The following is a 15944-nucleotide window of genomic DNA, read 5'->3' on the forward strand; positions in this document are numbered from 1 at the left end:
GATCTTACTAGAATTTTAAAATTTCAACTGTAAGAACAATGTCATAGCAGTGGGGGAAATAAATTCTTAAACTAATGTTAAGTTTTACCATCCAACTATCAGCACTTGTTTCGTATAACTTGTTTTCGTTTTTTAAAACTGATCTTTCATACATCCTTCATAATAACAATGCTCAGTGATGGACATGTGCTGAGAAGGCAAAATACACATACAGAATTCTATTGTCTGTTTCCTGAGTTGCATAATTATCTCTTAATGAGCATAAAGGCACCTTACCAAGGAAGATGTAAGTGAGGAAGCCTCAAGTTTTGCCATTATCCTATTGTAAAATGCGTGTGCAGAGACACTTGGAGGCTAAGTTCTAACCCTCAGCATTGTTCTCTGATAATAATATAATGTGAGCCACAGAAGTAATCAAATTACCACATTATAAATTAAAAAGAAGCAGCTAAAGTTAATTTTTATAATATGTTTTAATTAACCCAGTATATATACATGTCTGGAATATTATAATTTCAAAATATAATCAGTATGAGTTGTTAATGAGATAGTTTATATTCTTGTGTTCACAAAGTCCTCACAACTTGGTGTATATTTTAATGTACAGCACGTCTCAATTTAGACAAGCCGTGTTTAAAGGGCTCAGTAACCACATATGGCTGGCTAGCATCTGTTTAGTTGGACAGTAGCTTTAGACTGGTGTCAGAAACTTGTTCTCTAGAGGGTCAGATAATAAAGCGTTTGGTTCCTGTAGATCATCCAGTTTCTGTATTCAGTCACTGTTGACTGCTCCTTGTGTAGCCAGAAAGCAGCTGTGGACAACATGTGAATAAGTGGATATGACTATATTCATTAAAACCATTTTAAAAGCCAGTGGTGAGAGGGGAGGGAGTAATAAAGGAGAGGAAGAGGAAATAAAAGGAATTAAGATGTAGTATATAGATGTACCAACTCTCTACAATGGATGTAATCATTCATGGACTAACAAAAATCTAAAAATTAAAGAAAAAGCAAAGTGATGGGCTGTTTTGACCTAAAGGTGGGGATTTGTAGACCCTGCACTATATCACTAGGTTTATGTACAGCATGTTGTTCGAGTGATTTATCGTTTCTTTTCATGCCCATTGCAAGACATGGGATACTTGAATAAAACTCTGGAAGTTCAGGAAATAAGGGGCTTATATTTATTACTTTTTAATTATTACCTATAGACTTCTTTGTATATGCTGCTATTAACCAGTTGGATGATTTCTCTAAAACCCTGCAAGGGAAACTAAACTTTTCTCAATAGATGTCTGACATAAAGGAATGTGATTCTCCTGAACTGATTATATCTGTGTTAGATTGTTTATTGATGATGCCAATAACAATAAACTTTTGTTACTGCAGTTCCCAAATGCTTTTCTACATCTGCAAGAAACTAACTAGTCATCAAATGCTTAGTAGCACAGAAATTCTTAAGTGGTTACGAGAAATTTTGATCTGCAGGAATAAATTTCTTCTTAAAAACAAGGTAAGCAAAAGAACATCTTTAAAATTGAAAGAATATTCACAATAGTAATGGGACAGATTATTAGCCAGATTAGTTCTATTTCAGTTCTTCCCTCCTTAGTCACTATGAGAAATACATATGTTAAGGATAGTGGCTGATTTTTTAAAATCTGAGGCTTTCACCCTAACACTGTAACGCTGGAGATTTCTAGTTGACTTAAATAGGACTGTTTGGGGCAGGCCTAGGAGGAGTGGAAGCTGCTGTAACTGAAGCAGCCTGAAGAGCACATTCTCTCTTTATTCTCAAGTCCATATGTAAAGTTTGATCTTGTGTCTAGGACAGTCTAGGAAATGTTGCCTATCAAGAAGCTGAAGGTCCTTAGTAGCCAAAGAGGGGGAAAAAGCCCTGAAGGACAAGGTCCTCCGTTAAGTTTATTTATAGTCTTTCTATCGGGATTTCTCCTTTTGGAAAGATCAAGTGTTTCCTTCCTTAGGTTGCGGTAACTTTTTTTCTTTAATCCCAAATGATTAAGACACAGAAGTTGTGAGGAATAGTAAAGACCTTTGCATTTCTTTTAACATACAGTTTCTATAGCTAATTAACTTAAAAATTCTCCTGGTGTGGGGTAGTTTTAGGAGTTCTTGATTTAGTGAGTTTTAATGCAGTTCTAGAATCATAGCTGTGAGAAATCTTAAATGTGTCCAACTCATACGCAAACATATCTTGTTAAATTTTTGGCTTCAGATGTGCTAAATGGTGAGGGAGTTTATTTATATCTGTCTTATGTTGATGTGTTATAATAGTGGAACTTTAGATTATTCTAATGGTAAAGAAAGAGATTAGACTTCAGAGTTTTGTGCCCTTACCAATGGAATAATATCTAAAGTACAAACATCAGTAAGAAATCTAAAGTACTCTGGTTAGCAAAGTCACTGGTGACATAGTTGATACAACATTTTATATCATAAGAGTCAACTTCCAGTATTCTGACATAGTATAGGATAAAATCCTATGGGAGAAAATCTTTATTATTTATGCAGTACTTGATTGAGATTTCAATAGTTTCACACAGTAGATTTATTTATTTAGGTACTGGGACTCACAGGCTTGCGGGGCAGGCACTTTGCCAATAAGCTGTATCCTGGCCCTAGAGTTACATTGTTACTATTTAACTTGTGTCCATGTTAGACTTAATTAACTTGCCTGTCTTTTTTTTTTTTTTGAGACAGGTTCTCTCTATGCAGTTCAGGCTGGCCTCGAGTTCACTATGTAGCCCAGGCTGGCCTTCAGCTTGAAGTGAACCTCCTGCCTCTCTCTGAAGTGCTGGGATTAGAGGCCTGTGTGGCCACGACACCTGACTACTTCCATTTCTTGTCTTTATTTGGTTCTTTAAAACGGGGTTTCACTATGCAGTTCAGGCTGGCCTTAACTCACTTTAGAACCAAGGTTTGCCTCAAACTTGAAGTGATCCTCCTGCCTCAGCCTCCTGAGTGCTGGGATTATAGGCATGCAGCACCATATCTGCCTACTTGCGTTTCTTGAATTTGGTATTTTTAATGAGTTGAAGAAAACAAGGTTCAGAGAATTTTCAAAGACATTGAGCAAATATTTGTCTTTATGAGTTTCTAACAAATGTTTCTCAAGACGAAGCATAGGGATTGAGAAGATAGGCTTTGCAGGATAGTCTTAAAGAGGAAGACAACTCGTATTAAGCATTTATTTTTCTTGGTTGTCAGGGCTGTTAGAGCTTATTTATTTCTTTTTTCTAGCAGGCAGATAGAAGTTCCTGTCACTTTCTCTTCCTTTATGGAGTAGGATGTGATGTTTCTGCTAGTGGATCTGCCACCCAGATGTCCATGGATCATGAAGAATTACTACGTGCCTGTACCCCAGGAGCGTCTCTGCGAAAGGGAAAGGGAAACTCCTCTATGGTAAGTAGCCTCTCTTGCAATTTCCCACATCATCTGTGTTCTGTTTACCCAGCCCAAAATGAACTTGAATAAATTTCAATTAGGTAATTTAACATTGTTAAAAAAACTGCTTGGGGGCCAGGGATGTAGCTCAGACACACAAGCACTTGCCTGGCTAGCATGAGGTTGTGAGTTTGATCCCCACTTCCAAAAAAGAAAAACTGCTTGAGTTCTAGGCAGTGCAGTGGCAGCAGTGAGGGAGGCTGAAACAAGAGGATTGTAAGTTCAAGTCCCACCTGGGCAGCTTAGCCAAGCCTGTTTCAAAATAAAAATGAAGAAAGGGCTGGGATGTAGTTCAGTGGTAGAGTGCCCACTGCCCTCAATACTGTTTATATTTATATTTTTGTATCATTGGTCTTCATGGAACCTTAGGCAGGTTTTTAACATTTCTGTGCCTTAGTTTCTCAGCCTTAAAATAGGGATAATACTCATTGCCTCAAAGTTGTTAGGATTAAATGAGATCATTGATTGATTGACACTATAACTATAGCTATAATTATAATTCTCCATCCTATAAGACTGTTCATATCTAGACATTGAAAATTAAGCAATATGATATTTACTGTTATATGCTTTACTTGCTAAATTTACATTTCTTTTATAAATGAGAGTTTCCATTTCATGTTTTGGAAATAATGTAATTCAGAATCAAATGTATCATCTGTTGCATTATTTAGTTTTGTTTGTGCTTAATTTAATCAGTGTTAAAATGTGCCTACTTTATTTCTTTCCTCTTGGAAGTAAATGTACAGTTACTTGCTCTTCTTTTGTTATTTCTAATTGATTGGTAAGTGCCTTACATTTTTTCTGAAGTAGCTTTATGATGTGATATTTTAGTTGTGTCTATTGTAGACTTAATTTACATTTCTGGAACCTAGCACAAGGTGACATCTATTTGATTTGAAATTCTACAGTAGTAGCATTATGTTCAGAAATCTTACTTATAACAAGATATGTTTGAAAAAATTCTTAGCATGGTTGAAGAGGAAAGCTTTTATGAGTTTTAAATACTAATAAATATGGTACAGTTTACTGTATTGTTGAGTTTCGTAGATAAACTTACCTAAGGAGAAAATCTGTATCTCTGCTCCTAATGCCCAGGATAGTGCAGCAGGGTACAGTGGAACCCCACCGATATGCCGCCAAGCCCAGACCAAACTAGAGGTGGCCCTGTACATGTTTCTGTGGAGCCCCGACACTGAGGCGGTCTTGGTTGCCATGTCTTGTTTCCGTCACCTCTGTGAGGAGGCAGATATCCGCTGTGGAGTGGATGAGGTATCAGTGCACAACTTCTTGCCCAACTACAGTACATTCATGGAGTTCGCTTCAGTCAGCAACATGATGTCAACAGGTAAGTGCGGACTGTTTTTTGATGTTTAATTCTGCTTTGAATCACGTGGTGTCTAATTGTTTTAAGAATGTAAGAGTAAGATTACTGCTTTCCAACTTTGCAGAGGAAATTCAAGAAGCTTATTTGTAATACATTACTGAACAAGGTAGGATGAAAATAAGTATCATTTGAATCAAATTGTTAGTTTTTTTTTTTTGAGATAGGGTCTCACTATGCAGCTTGCGCTGACCTTGTGCTCACTTTGTAGCCCTGGTCTCGAACTCACAATAGTCTTCTTATCCCAGCATTCTGAGTGCTGGGATTACAAGCACAAATTGTTAATTTTTCACAAAAAAAAAAAAAAAAATCTTTTTTCTTTGAAACAGCATGTCACTGTGTGCCAGGCTGGCCTCAGATTCCCTGCAGTCATCTTGCCTCAGCCTGTTGAGCATATGTGCCATCACTCCTGGCCCTTGTCAGATTGTTAATATGCTATATGTTTGTTAAATAAATAGGAGTGTAAATTACTGTCCATTATAGGTTATATGATATACTCTGCCTAAAATGTGTATGGTGCAGTGCCAAGCACACTGGTAAGCCTTTTAAGTAAATCATTGTGGATTATGTGAAGATAAATACCTTTTCTGTGAGGCTAGTGAGAGAAGTTTTTATCATTTGAAGCATTTGATTCCTCCTGCTCTACCTTTTGAGGGAGGCTTGCCAGGTTTCCCTTTGGCCCATGGTTCTGAGGATAATAACTGGGTTTTCTGTTGGTTTTGCTTAGGAAGAGCAGCGCTTCAGAAACGAGTGATGGCGCTGCTGAGACGCATCGAGCACCCCACCGCAGGAAACACCGAGGTATGCCCTCAGCAACACAAGTGCTGCTCCCTCTCTACCCTCAGTCTTAGAAACCAGTAAATCTGAGTAATCCACATATTACTAGGATAGGTTAAATTCATAGTGTCCTCAACTAGTTATATTTATAATATACGTACTTGTAATATGCTCCATGTTCAAACCCTAGTTGTGACAGTTTTAGCTCTTGGCTTAAACTGTCTTTCAGTATTAATTGCTTTCATTTTAGGCTTGGGAAGACACACATGCAAAATGGGAACAAGCTACAAAACTAATCCTGAACTATCCTAAAGCCAAGATGGAAGATGGCCAGGTGAGTCTGTAAAGTTGATTGTTTATTAATTGACCTCTGAGACATGTGTCTTTCCCTTCAGTAATCTTTGTGAGTCATTGAGTTACGTGGTTGTCTTAGAACTATCAAGTTGTGAATGCATCTGGATCTGCATTGTCTAATGTGGTAGCCAACAGCCATATCTGGCTGTTTACATGAATTTATATTAAATTTTAACTTAGAATAATGAAAGTTAAATACAGTTCAGTTCCTCAGCTGTACGTAGCCATAGCCCTGTTTGACAGTCAGTATGTTGGACGATAGAGATGTAAACTTTTCCATCGTTGCAGAAGTATTGGAAGCACCGCTGGAAAGCATTATATTTCTTTATTTTTTTCTTGTTATTCTTTAGCCAAGGTATTTCACAAAACTTTGAGAGGAAAAACAGGAATATAGGAAAATAAAAACAATTTGTTTTGCTATTTTGTTAGGTATTCTAATTAGAAAATCTAAATGGGTAGAAGCTTCAGAGAAGAGGTTAACTGAAATTTTAAAATTTGAACATTTGTTCAACTATTATCAACTATATAATTTCATTTATCAACTAATTTCAGTTATCCATTATCCCAGAAATTGACAATTATTTGGTATTTGTTTATGTTTGATTGGTATCATTCATGTTGCTCTTTTATAGGTGGTTGAGTGATATTGGTTATTCTCTCATTCCTTTTCTTTTGTCATGCTTAATTAGAACAAGAAAAATTTATGTTTTGTGCAGTAAAATTATAATGCTTAATTATATTATTTGGAGAGGATAGGTAGTTTTTGAATGAAAATCTTTTTTGATAGCTGTTAATATATAATTCACATACCATAAAATTTACTCACTTAAGGAATCTTATGCAGTGATCATTTCTCCTGTATTCACAGAGTAGTGCAACTGTTACACAACTGAGAACATTTCCATCATCTCGAAGGAAGAAACAAAAATTCATACCTTTTAGTTATTTCTTCCCCTAACACCTAATTGTTCTGCCTCTCTGTCCGTACCCCGCCATCTATGGGCACCCAAACTAATCTGCTTTCAGTCTCTGTGGATTTGCCTTTTCTGGGCATTCCATGTAAAGAGGTTAGAGATTATGTGGGCTGTTGTGGCTGGCATCTTTCACTTAACATAATGTTTTCAAGGTTCATCCATGTAAATCAAAACTTTTTCCTTTTTCTTTCTTGGCACTGAGTATCGAACTCAAGGCCTAGCACTTACTAGGCAAGTGCTTGTACCTCTGAGCTAAATTCTCAGCCTAAGTCTAATCTTTTTAGAAATACATTTAATACTCTGGATTAATTAAAAATATCTATGATATTTTTAAGTTTTGCTTTTTAAAATGTAAAATAAGTGCTATTGAAAGAAATGATAAGGAGTAATTTGTCAAGTTTCAGCCAGTCTAGGTTGAATTCATGCTCTCCACAAAAATTTTGTGTTTAGGCTGCTGAAAGTCTTCACAAGACCATTGTTAAGAGACGCATGTCCCATGTGAGTGGAGGAGGATCCATAGATTTATCTGATACAGACTCCCTACAGGAGTGGATCAACATGACTGGTTTCCTTTGTGCACTTGGAGGAGTGTGTCTGCAGCAGAGAAGCAATTCTGGTCTGGCAACCTATAGCCCACCTATGGGTGCAGTTAGTGAACGTAAAGGTTCCATGATTTCAGTGATGTCCTCAGAGGGGAATGTAGATACACCTGTCAGCAAATTTATGGATCGGCTGCTGTCCTTAATGGTGTGTAACCATGAGAAAGTGGGGCTTCAAATACGGAGCAATGTTAAGGATCTGGTGGGTCTCGAGTTGAGTCCTGCTCTCTATCCAATGCTGTTTAACAAATTGAAGAATACCATCAGCAAATTTTTTGACTCCCAAGGACAGGTAAAGTGTTCTCTGCTTTATTTTCACCCTTTCCCTGTAAAGTGATCTTGTTTGAAATAATGCCTTTTTTTTTTTTTTGCAAATTATTTGTTAACTACCTACATGAATATTCACTCACAATTAAAAAAACAAGCAAAAATTTGTAGGAAACAATCATCTAATATAGAAATTAATTTGCTTTTTTGGGAATTCTGGCATTGAGTGTGCCTGGAGGTATGAATATCAAGGGATATGAATGTCTGTGTATCAACATATTTAAGTCTGTATGTGTGTGTGTCTGTGTAAGTAAGACAGACAAGACAGACACGAAGACAGGGAGAAGGATAAGGTAATACTTAGGATAGTCGGTTTCATCTCTGGTTTATCTTCTGTGCATTGACGGTAAGTCACTAATACAGTTTGTCCTTTGTATAGGTTTTATTGACTGACACCAATACTCAATTTGTTGAACAAACCATAGCTATCATGAAGAACTTACTAGATAATCATACCGAAGGCAGCTCTGAACACCTGGGGCAAGCTAGCATTGAAACAATGATGTTAAATCTAGTCAGGTAAGCATTCAGCTACTAAAATGTAGCAGAAAGATATTTTAAGAGGTTAAAAAGAACCTCTTATACATTGATATTGATATTACTGATGAGAAAATTTTTTATCCTTTTGTTCACTGGGCTTAAGGTAAACTAGAAGTTGTGTATGTTCTTACCTAAGTAAAATAAAAATTTTATCATGCTTAAGTTATATTTAGTGATTTTAACTAGAGATTAACGAAAGCATTTGTAGTTCCTCTTTTTTGTCTACACCTGATAAGTTTTTAAAATGTTTCTTTGTCTAAATAGATACGTCCGTGTACTTGGGAATATGGTCCATGCAATTCAGATAAAAACAAAACTATGTCAATTAGTTGAAGTTATGATGGCAAGGAGAGATGACCTCTCATTTTGTCAAGAGATGAAATTTAGGTAAGTTCTCTAAAGAACAAATGAAAGTCTTGTGCTTTTATGTTAAATGGAACACAGAAAAGTAAATTTGTTTTTCCTGGGGAAAAGAGGAAGTGGAAAGAGTATTTTACATGTTGTTTTCTGTGAATATTTTTCTAGATTGCCCAAAACTTTGTGCCTTTGGAAATGTCTTTTTTTTTTTTTTTTTTTTTTTTTTTTTTGAGACGGTGTCTCAATATGTAGCCCATGATGGTCTGAAACTCAGAGAAATCCTGTTGCCTTGGAATGAGAATGTAATTTTTTAAACACTATGTTCTGCCTACACAAGAAATTGATTATTTCCAAAATGGTACTATACTGGAGTGCCGATGCAGAGCACCAATATCTAAGTCATATCTGTGACTTTTTAAAAAAAAAAAAAAAAGCTGTGACAGCAGTATCTTTTTTTTATCAAGTTGACATGTCATCTGGGTTATCTGCTTGCGCTGTTTTAAAAGCTTGTTTAAAATTGTATATTATATGGTTTTTAAAAAATTGTTTGCTATTTCCATCTTGTCATCATTGTATAGGAATAAAATGGTAGAATACCTGACGGATTGGGTTATGGGAACATCAAACCAAGCAGCAGATGATGACGTAAAATGTCTTACAAGGTAAAATAAATAGAATAAAGAGAGAATGATTTTTAAATATTACTAGCCTTTAGGCACTAAAACTTTCATTATAACTATCATACATATATTTTATGTGTAGTTGTTTCTTAGATATTAAGGTTTTGTTTGATGGTGGTTGACAGATTATGGTACTGGGGATTAAACCCACGACCTTGGACATGTTAGACAAGCACAGTGCCACTAACTGTATCTCCAGCCTTTTTGATCTTTTTATTTTGAATAGCGTCTCACAGACTTGCTCAGGCTGGCCTTAAATTTGCAACCCTAATCCTCCTGCCTCCATGTTCCAAGTAGCATGTAGCACCATGATGAGCAACAATATTAGTTTTTGTTACTACTTTTTTTTCTGAAAGACTTAGCAAAAAACAATGTTAAAAAAGTATTTGTTTGGAATTAGTATTGTCAATTTAAGAAGAATAGTTTATGGTTAGTGGGAAGAAAGATGCATAAAGTCTCTTAGATTATATTAATTTTTATAATTAAAGATACAAGTATTATTTGAGGAGCTTAATTATGTAGAGTCTCAGAAGTAATTGCTTTAACAATAAATGTATAAAATTATTTAATAATACTTAATAACGCATATCAAAAAATGAGTGATGAACTACATAAGTATTTGCACAAGTACCTTTGACCAGGGCTACTTTTTTTTTTGTCCTTTTCTTTTTTATTGGTACCGGGGATCGAACTCACGACCACACACTTGTAAGGCAGGCGCTTATGATGCTGAGCTAAATTCCCAGCCCCTGACCAGGGCTACTTTGATTATATATACTTTTGATTAATTAACTGACTGACTTGTTGGGGATCAACCCCAGGGTTTGAGTATGCTAAGCAGGCAGAGTTATAGCACTACCGCCACAGTTTGATTTAAGGTAGTTATGCCAAGCTTACTTTCCAGAAAGTTATCTTCTCGTTGATTCGAAATGATTTTTACGTTTTGGGATCTGCATATTTACTCAGATTACTAAGGCTGTGCTAATCATTCATTTAGTGAAATAGTGCTCACGGTTTATTTGACTAGAAGGATCTGACCATTCATCATATCTAAATTATTTTTATTTAGAGATTTGGACCAGGCAAGCATGGAAGCAGTAGTTTCACTCCTCGCTGGTCTTCCGCTGCAGCCCGAGGAAGGAGATGGTGTGGAATTGATGGAAGCTAAATCACAGTTATTTCTTAAGTAAATTTCAGCTATCAAAAATGCAAAACAAAAACCGAATTTTGCCCCTATTAAGTGTAACCAGAGTAGCTGATTATACTAAGAATTACCATGCTAGTACTGCCAGCTCATAAAATATGCCATCCTAGTGAACATACAAGTCCAAGATGGGAAAACAGCTATGTATTGTGGTTTCTGAAGAAAATGATGTAACCAGTGAAATTTTACTTGTAATAAAACCCAGATTGCTTCATTAAGCAATCGTTAGCTAAACTGGTGGGCCATTAATTTTATGTGTTATTAAAAATGATACATTTATTAGGAAACATTGCATCTATTTCATGCCTATGTTACTTAATGTATGGTAGAATTTTTAAGATAAAAATCATGCCTAACATACCAACATCATTTAAGCTATCCTGACTGATTGCCCCAAGACTGGAGAAAAGCAAACACCGAGGGCCACTCAAATGATACGGATATGGTTACTTCAGAATGTCTGATTAGCTTTGTGGTTGTTGTGACTTTTATTCTTAAAGTCTGTTCTTTGTGTTTCTTAGGTACTTCACATTATTTATGAACCTTTTGAATGACTGTAGTGAAGTTGAAGATGAAAATGCACAAACAGGTGGCAGGAAACGTGGCATGTCTCGAAGATTGGCATCCCTGAGGCACTGTACAGTACTTGCAATGTCAAACTTACTCAATGCTAATGTGGACAGCGGCCTCATGCACTCCATAGGTGAGCCTGAATGAGAACTCCGAGAGTGTAAAACCCAGAGGGTTGGCATTGTAATACCAGGCAAAACAACTTCAGCAAGGTCATGTTAGTAAATTTGTGTCTTTCTTTTCATACTAGGTTTAGGTTATCACAAAGATCTCCAAACAAGAGCTACATTTATGGAAGTCCTGACAAAAATTCTTCAACAAGGCACAGAATTTGATACACTTGCAGAAACAGTGCTGGCAGATCGGTTTGAGAGACTGGTGGAATTGGTCACCATGATGGGGGATCAGGGAGAGCTTCCGATAGCTATGGCTCTGGCCAATGTGGTCCCTTGTTCTCAGTGGGTAAGTTTTTTGGGCAAGTAGGGAAGAGAGTGCCTAGTACACAACAGATGCTTTACAGTGTTTGTTCAATAATTGTTTATTGGCAGAATTAATAAAATTTAAGCACTTGCAGAAACTTTAGACATTTAGTTGAGTGATTTTCATCTGTGGAGCAGTGGTTGGCACTCCTAGAACTTAGTAATGTTTTGTGTCATTGCACCCTGCTGAAATACAATGGTTTGAAGAGCACTATAAACCATGTGATCCGGTGTTTCCATAAGGTCATGAGACTGTGCTCCCTTTTAGTTATTAGTTATTAGTAACGCTAGAACTGGAACCTACAATTTGTGCCTTTTTACTTCCAGTTTGCTATTCTTTATAATGCCTTGTACAGTTGTATTTTTTAATGTGAAAACTATTTGCACTTGGAAGTATGCTGTTGCTTGTTTTAAACACTGAAGACATGTATGGCTGTTTGGTTTCTCTCAAAATTTTTTCTGAATCCATATCATTCTTAATACTATTTGCTAAAATTTTTAGAAGGATTTTTTTCCTTCCCTTGTTAAAAAAACCACTTGGCTCATAGTTTCTCTCTTTTTCTATCTTTTTTCTTCCCTCTTTTCTTTTCCCTCCTTTCCTCCCTCCCTCCCTCCCATCTGTCTGTCTGTCTTTCTTTCCATCTGTCTGTCTGTCTGTCTTTCTTTCTTTGTGCTGGGGATTGAACCCAGGGCCTCATGCATACTAAACAAGTGCTTTACCACTGAGCTACATCCCTAGCCCAAGTTATTTGGTTCATATTCTACCAAAAAAGACTTAATAGTAAATTCTAACTGATAAAATAATTTGTCATTGCCTGTAGATTTGTTTCTATTTAAAGGTCTGAAGGCTAATATTTATCATACTTAAAGTAAAATTCAGATTGCTGGGAGGTTGGCACTGAGAATTGAACCAGGGCTTTAGCACAGAACTGTTTCCACCTGTTTTAATTTTTGAGCCATCTCACTAAGTTGCTGAGTTACCTTGACTGGGCTTGAGCTTTCATCCTCCTTGCTCAGCTCCCAGAGTGCTAGGATTTTAGGCATGGGCTACCAGACCTGGCATAATTTAAATTCTTTGCCCTGGCCTACAAAGTTGTACCTGATCTTGGTCCTGCTTATCTCTACCTTCCTTGTTATGCCTTCGTATTCCTTTTGTTCACCTAGTTTAAGCCTCATTGTCACCTTTTTGTTTCTCAAATTTGTTATACTTTATTTCTGTCTTCAAGCATCCTTGCTACTTTGCTGCTGCTGTCTAAAATACTTCTCCAATTATTTTGATTTCATTTGACTTTTTTTGTATGAACGTTTAACATGAGCATTTCTTTTAATATATTTTTAATTGTACAATATAGTATTGCTGGCCATAGACACACTATTACAAAGCAGTTCTCTAGAATGTACTTATCTTGAATAATTGAAATTTTATATCTCTGGGTTAGCAATACCCCTTAGTGAAAATTTTTTCATGTATGAAATAAAAAATTTCATTAGGTGACCTTATTTATTTGACACATTATTATACAAAGGAAAATACATGCAGCTACATAAAAAAAAAAACACATTCTAATGCTACTTGAACACAATAGTCAAAAAACAATGAATTGTAGAATAAGCACCAGGATTTAATGGGAAAAAAAAAAAAACCTATAGAAAAGTTTCAGGCTTCTAACTTCACTGATTCCTATGCGCTTCTTTATATTCCTCAGTTTTTCCAGGTCTGTATCACTCTTTAGTGTCTGCTAAAGATGGAAGTGCTAACCTCAGCTGGTAATCTGACGTCATTATTCAAGATTCTTACAGTCTTTCTTTCTCCTTTTTTTCCCTAGTATTTTTATTTGTTTGTTTTTATTTATTTTTGAGGTAAGGTCATGCCATGTCACCCAGGCTGGCCTTGAACTCACTATGTACTCCAGGCTGGCCTCTCACTGTAATCCTCCTGCCTCAGCCTCCTAAGTACTAAAACAATAGGCATGTGCCACCATTTTTCTTTTTTACTTTTAGATTATTATTTGTTAGTATTATTAAATACTTTCCTTATTTTTTCTTTTTTACTTCTAAATTATTATTTGTTTGGATTATTAAATACTTTCCTTGTTATTTCCTCAAATACTCACATATCAGATTGTATATCTAGGTTTAGATCAGTTTTTTTAAGTGGGGATGGAACTCATAGCCTTGTTCTTAACAGGCAGGCGCTGGTGCTGCTGAGCTAAATCCCCAGCCCAGTTTGGGTTAGGTTTGGAGGGCCATTGTCCTGCCTTGGTTGTCACTGCTTGAATAGCTGCTTTTCTTAGAACTATGATTAAAGAGCGATTTGTTGTAAGACATGTTTCTTGAGTATACCAAAAACTACTTTAGTACAAGGAGTTACAAGTTTTTAAAATAGTAGATGGAAAAGGAAAGCAATATATTTAAATATTGGGCATATGCCAGGAGAAGGCCTTCACGTAGAAAGTGTTCTCATTAAGCTATAGTGGCCTAAACTATGGGGCTGTTTCACTCAGTGGTGCTTTTAATTTTCACACTGCCTCAGGGAACTAAACACCAGCTTTGACTTGAAGAAATATTTATATATTTACCAGATAGTTTGAATTTTGAATATATACAACACCATTACATGTATACTCACAGACAACTTATATATCCTATGTTGAAATGTGATTGTATATAAAAAGGAAAATGAAATTAAACTAAAGCATAAAATGAAATTATTATTTTTATTTTTTTAAATTTTATTTAAGGAGGAAAAAAAACAGAAAAAGGGTACAAGTTATACAGAATTTCAGAAAAAATAAACAGTAGGAAATCACTAGTTAATTACATATTGTCATCTTAGAAATAGTTGTTGAAGTTACAAAATTAAAGCATATAGAGGGGACTTTCAAACAGTGAGACTGCAAACAGTTTTCTTCAATGATCCAACAAAACTCAGTAATATGGTTATCTATCTTACACACTTAAATATATATGCAGTTATATCTTTTAGAGAACTTTCTTTTCCTTCTTTTGTACAATGACAATTACACATTTTGGGTTTTATTGCTCCCACAGATCTTACTATACTTTTTTTTTTTTTTTTTTTTTGAAGAAAGTAAAATCAAATGTGACATACCAGGACAGAATCATTCAAATCAAAAGGATGGACATAATACATAATGTAAAAATAAAATACAAGGTGATCAACAATGGTTACCATAATGCCTCTTGTTATCTTAAAAAGAATTGCCTATATCATCAGTTATAATAAAATTGAACAAAACAGTAAAGAATAAGACCAATAAAACCAAAACATTGGAGACATTAGAGGACTTCAAAAGAAGATAATAGTCAACCAGAATGGATGTCACAATGGATCTTATTGTCTTCATAGTTGTTGCCTATACTTTCAAACTTGGTACTATCAAGCATAACAGAATAGAGGAAAATCAGTCAAAACAAGATGGTGAGAGCAATACAGAGTTTCAAATCAAGTTAATAGGAAATCAAAGTGGGTTACTATAATATATCCTGCTATTTTTAATTTATTTTTCCCTTAATTAAAAGGATAAAAATAAAAAAGTAGATAATAAAAAGGAGATTGAGATAAAAAAGAGGGCATAACAACAAAACAGCGCAGGTCAAAACATAGCCATTTAAGCAAAATAGTGTTTCACCACAAGATAATCTCGACATAATAGTAGTTACCATAGTGTCTTTTCCCTAAAAATCTTTGGGTATAACTTCGTATGCTGTAGCATCAAACATATCAAGACAATGTTCAAGAGAATCTAGCATCAAACATATCAAGACAATGTTCAAGAGAATGACAGTATTACAGGGTATTTAGAATCAACTAACAGAAAATGAACAATGGTTTCTGTATAATCTCCTTGTCTATAAAAGTTTTTGTTTATATTTTCACATATAATAAAATCCAATAAGATACAACACGTTAAAACCGATAGAGACAGAAGAACAAAAGCTTGATGGGACTTCAAAACAAGAGGATATTAAATCAGCACTACCTATTACAATGTCTTGTTTTCTCCAAAATGGCTGTTCCTACCATCCAACCTTCTCTGCCTCATTTCTGTTGAGCTCTTTTTCTGTCATTAGTTGTCAGTTTGTCCTCTTCATTTCGCTTTCTGCTCCATTCATCATGGCCGCTCTGCCACTGTTTCTGGAATCTTGGTATTTTTCATTTTTAGAATATCCTGCAGTAATCTCTGTAGAGTTGAATTGGTGGTTGCAAATT

The 15944-nt window shown here is 35.5% G+C and overlaps 1 protein-coding gene across 10 annotated transcripts in view; it reads left to right on the forward strand.

Moving 5' to 3' along the window:
• Positions 1-15944, forward strand: part of LOC100730274 (neurofibromin) — a 252327-nt gene that overhangs the window by 104391 nt on the left and 131992 nt on the right. For 9 of the 10 annotated variants that reach the window (XM_063251196.1, XM_063251205.1, XM_063251202.1 and 6 more), the window contains 12 exons: positions 1390-1513; positions 3262-3423; positions 4564-4813; positions 5577-5650; positions 5877-5960; positions 7405-7845; positions 8260-8399; positions 8685-8807; positions 9356-9439; positions 10527-10643; positions 11183-11364; positions 11482-11693. In XM_063251196.1, coding sequence (XP_063107266.1) covers positions 1390-1513; positions 3262-3423; positions 4564-4813; positions 5577-5650; positions 5877-5960; positions 7405-7845; positions 8260-8399; positions 8685-8807; positions 9356-9439; positions 10527-10643; positions 11183-11364; positions 11482-11693 — 1993 coding nt within the window. The remainder of the gene's footprint in view (positions 1-1389; positions 1514-3261; positions 3424-4563; positions 4814-5576; positions 5651-5876; positions 5961-7404; positions 7846-8259; positions 8400-8684; positions 8808-9355; positions 9440-10526; positions 10644-11182; positions 11365-11481; positions 11694-15944) is intronic. The other variant, XM_063251197.1, reaches the window with a different exon arrangement.

This window comes from Cavia porcellus, unplaced genomic scaffold, assembly GCF_034190915.1.
Source record: "Cavia porcellus strain 051 isolate PalLab524CR breed Dunkin Hartley unplaced genomic scaffold, mCavPor4.1 scaffold_6, whole genome shotgun sequence".
NCBI classification, from domain to species: domain Eukaryota; kingdom Metazoa; phylum Chordata; class Mammalia; order Rodentia; family Caviidae; genus Cavia; species Cavia porcellus.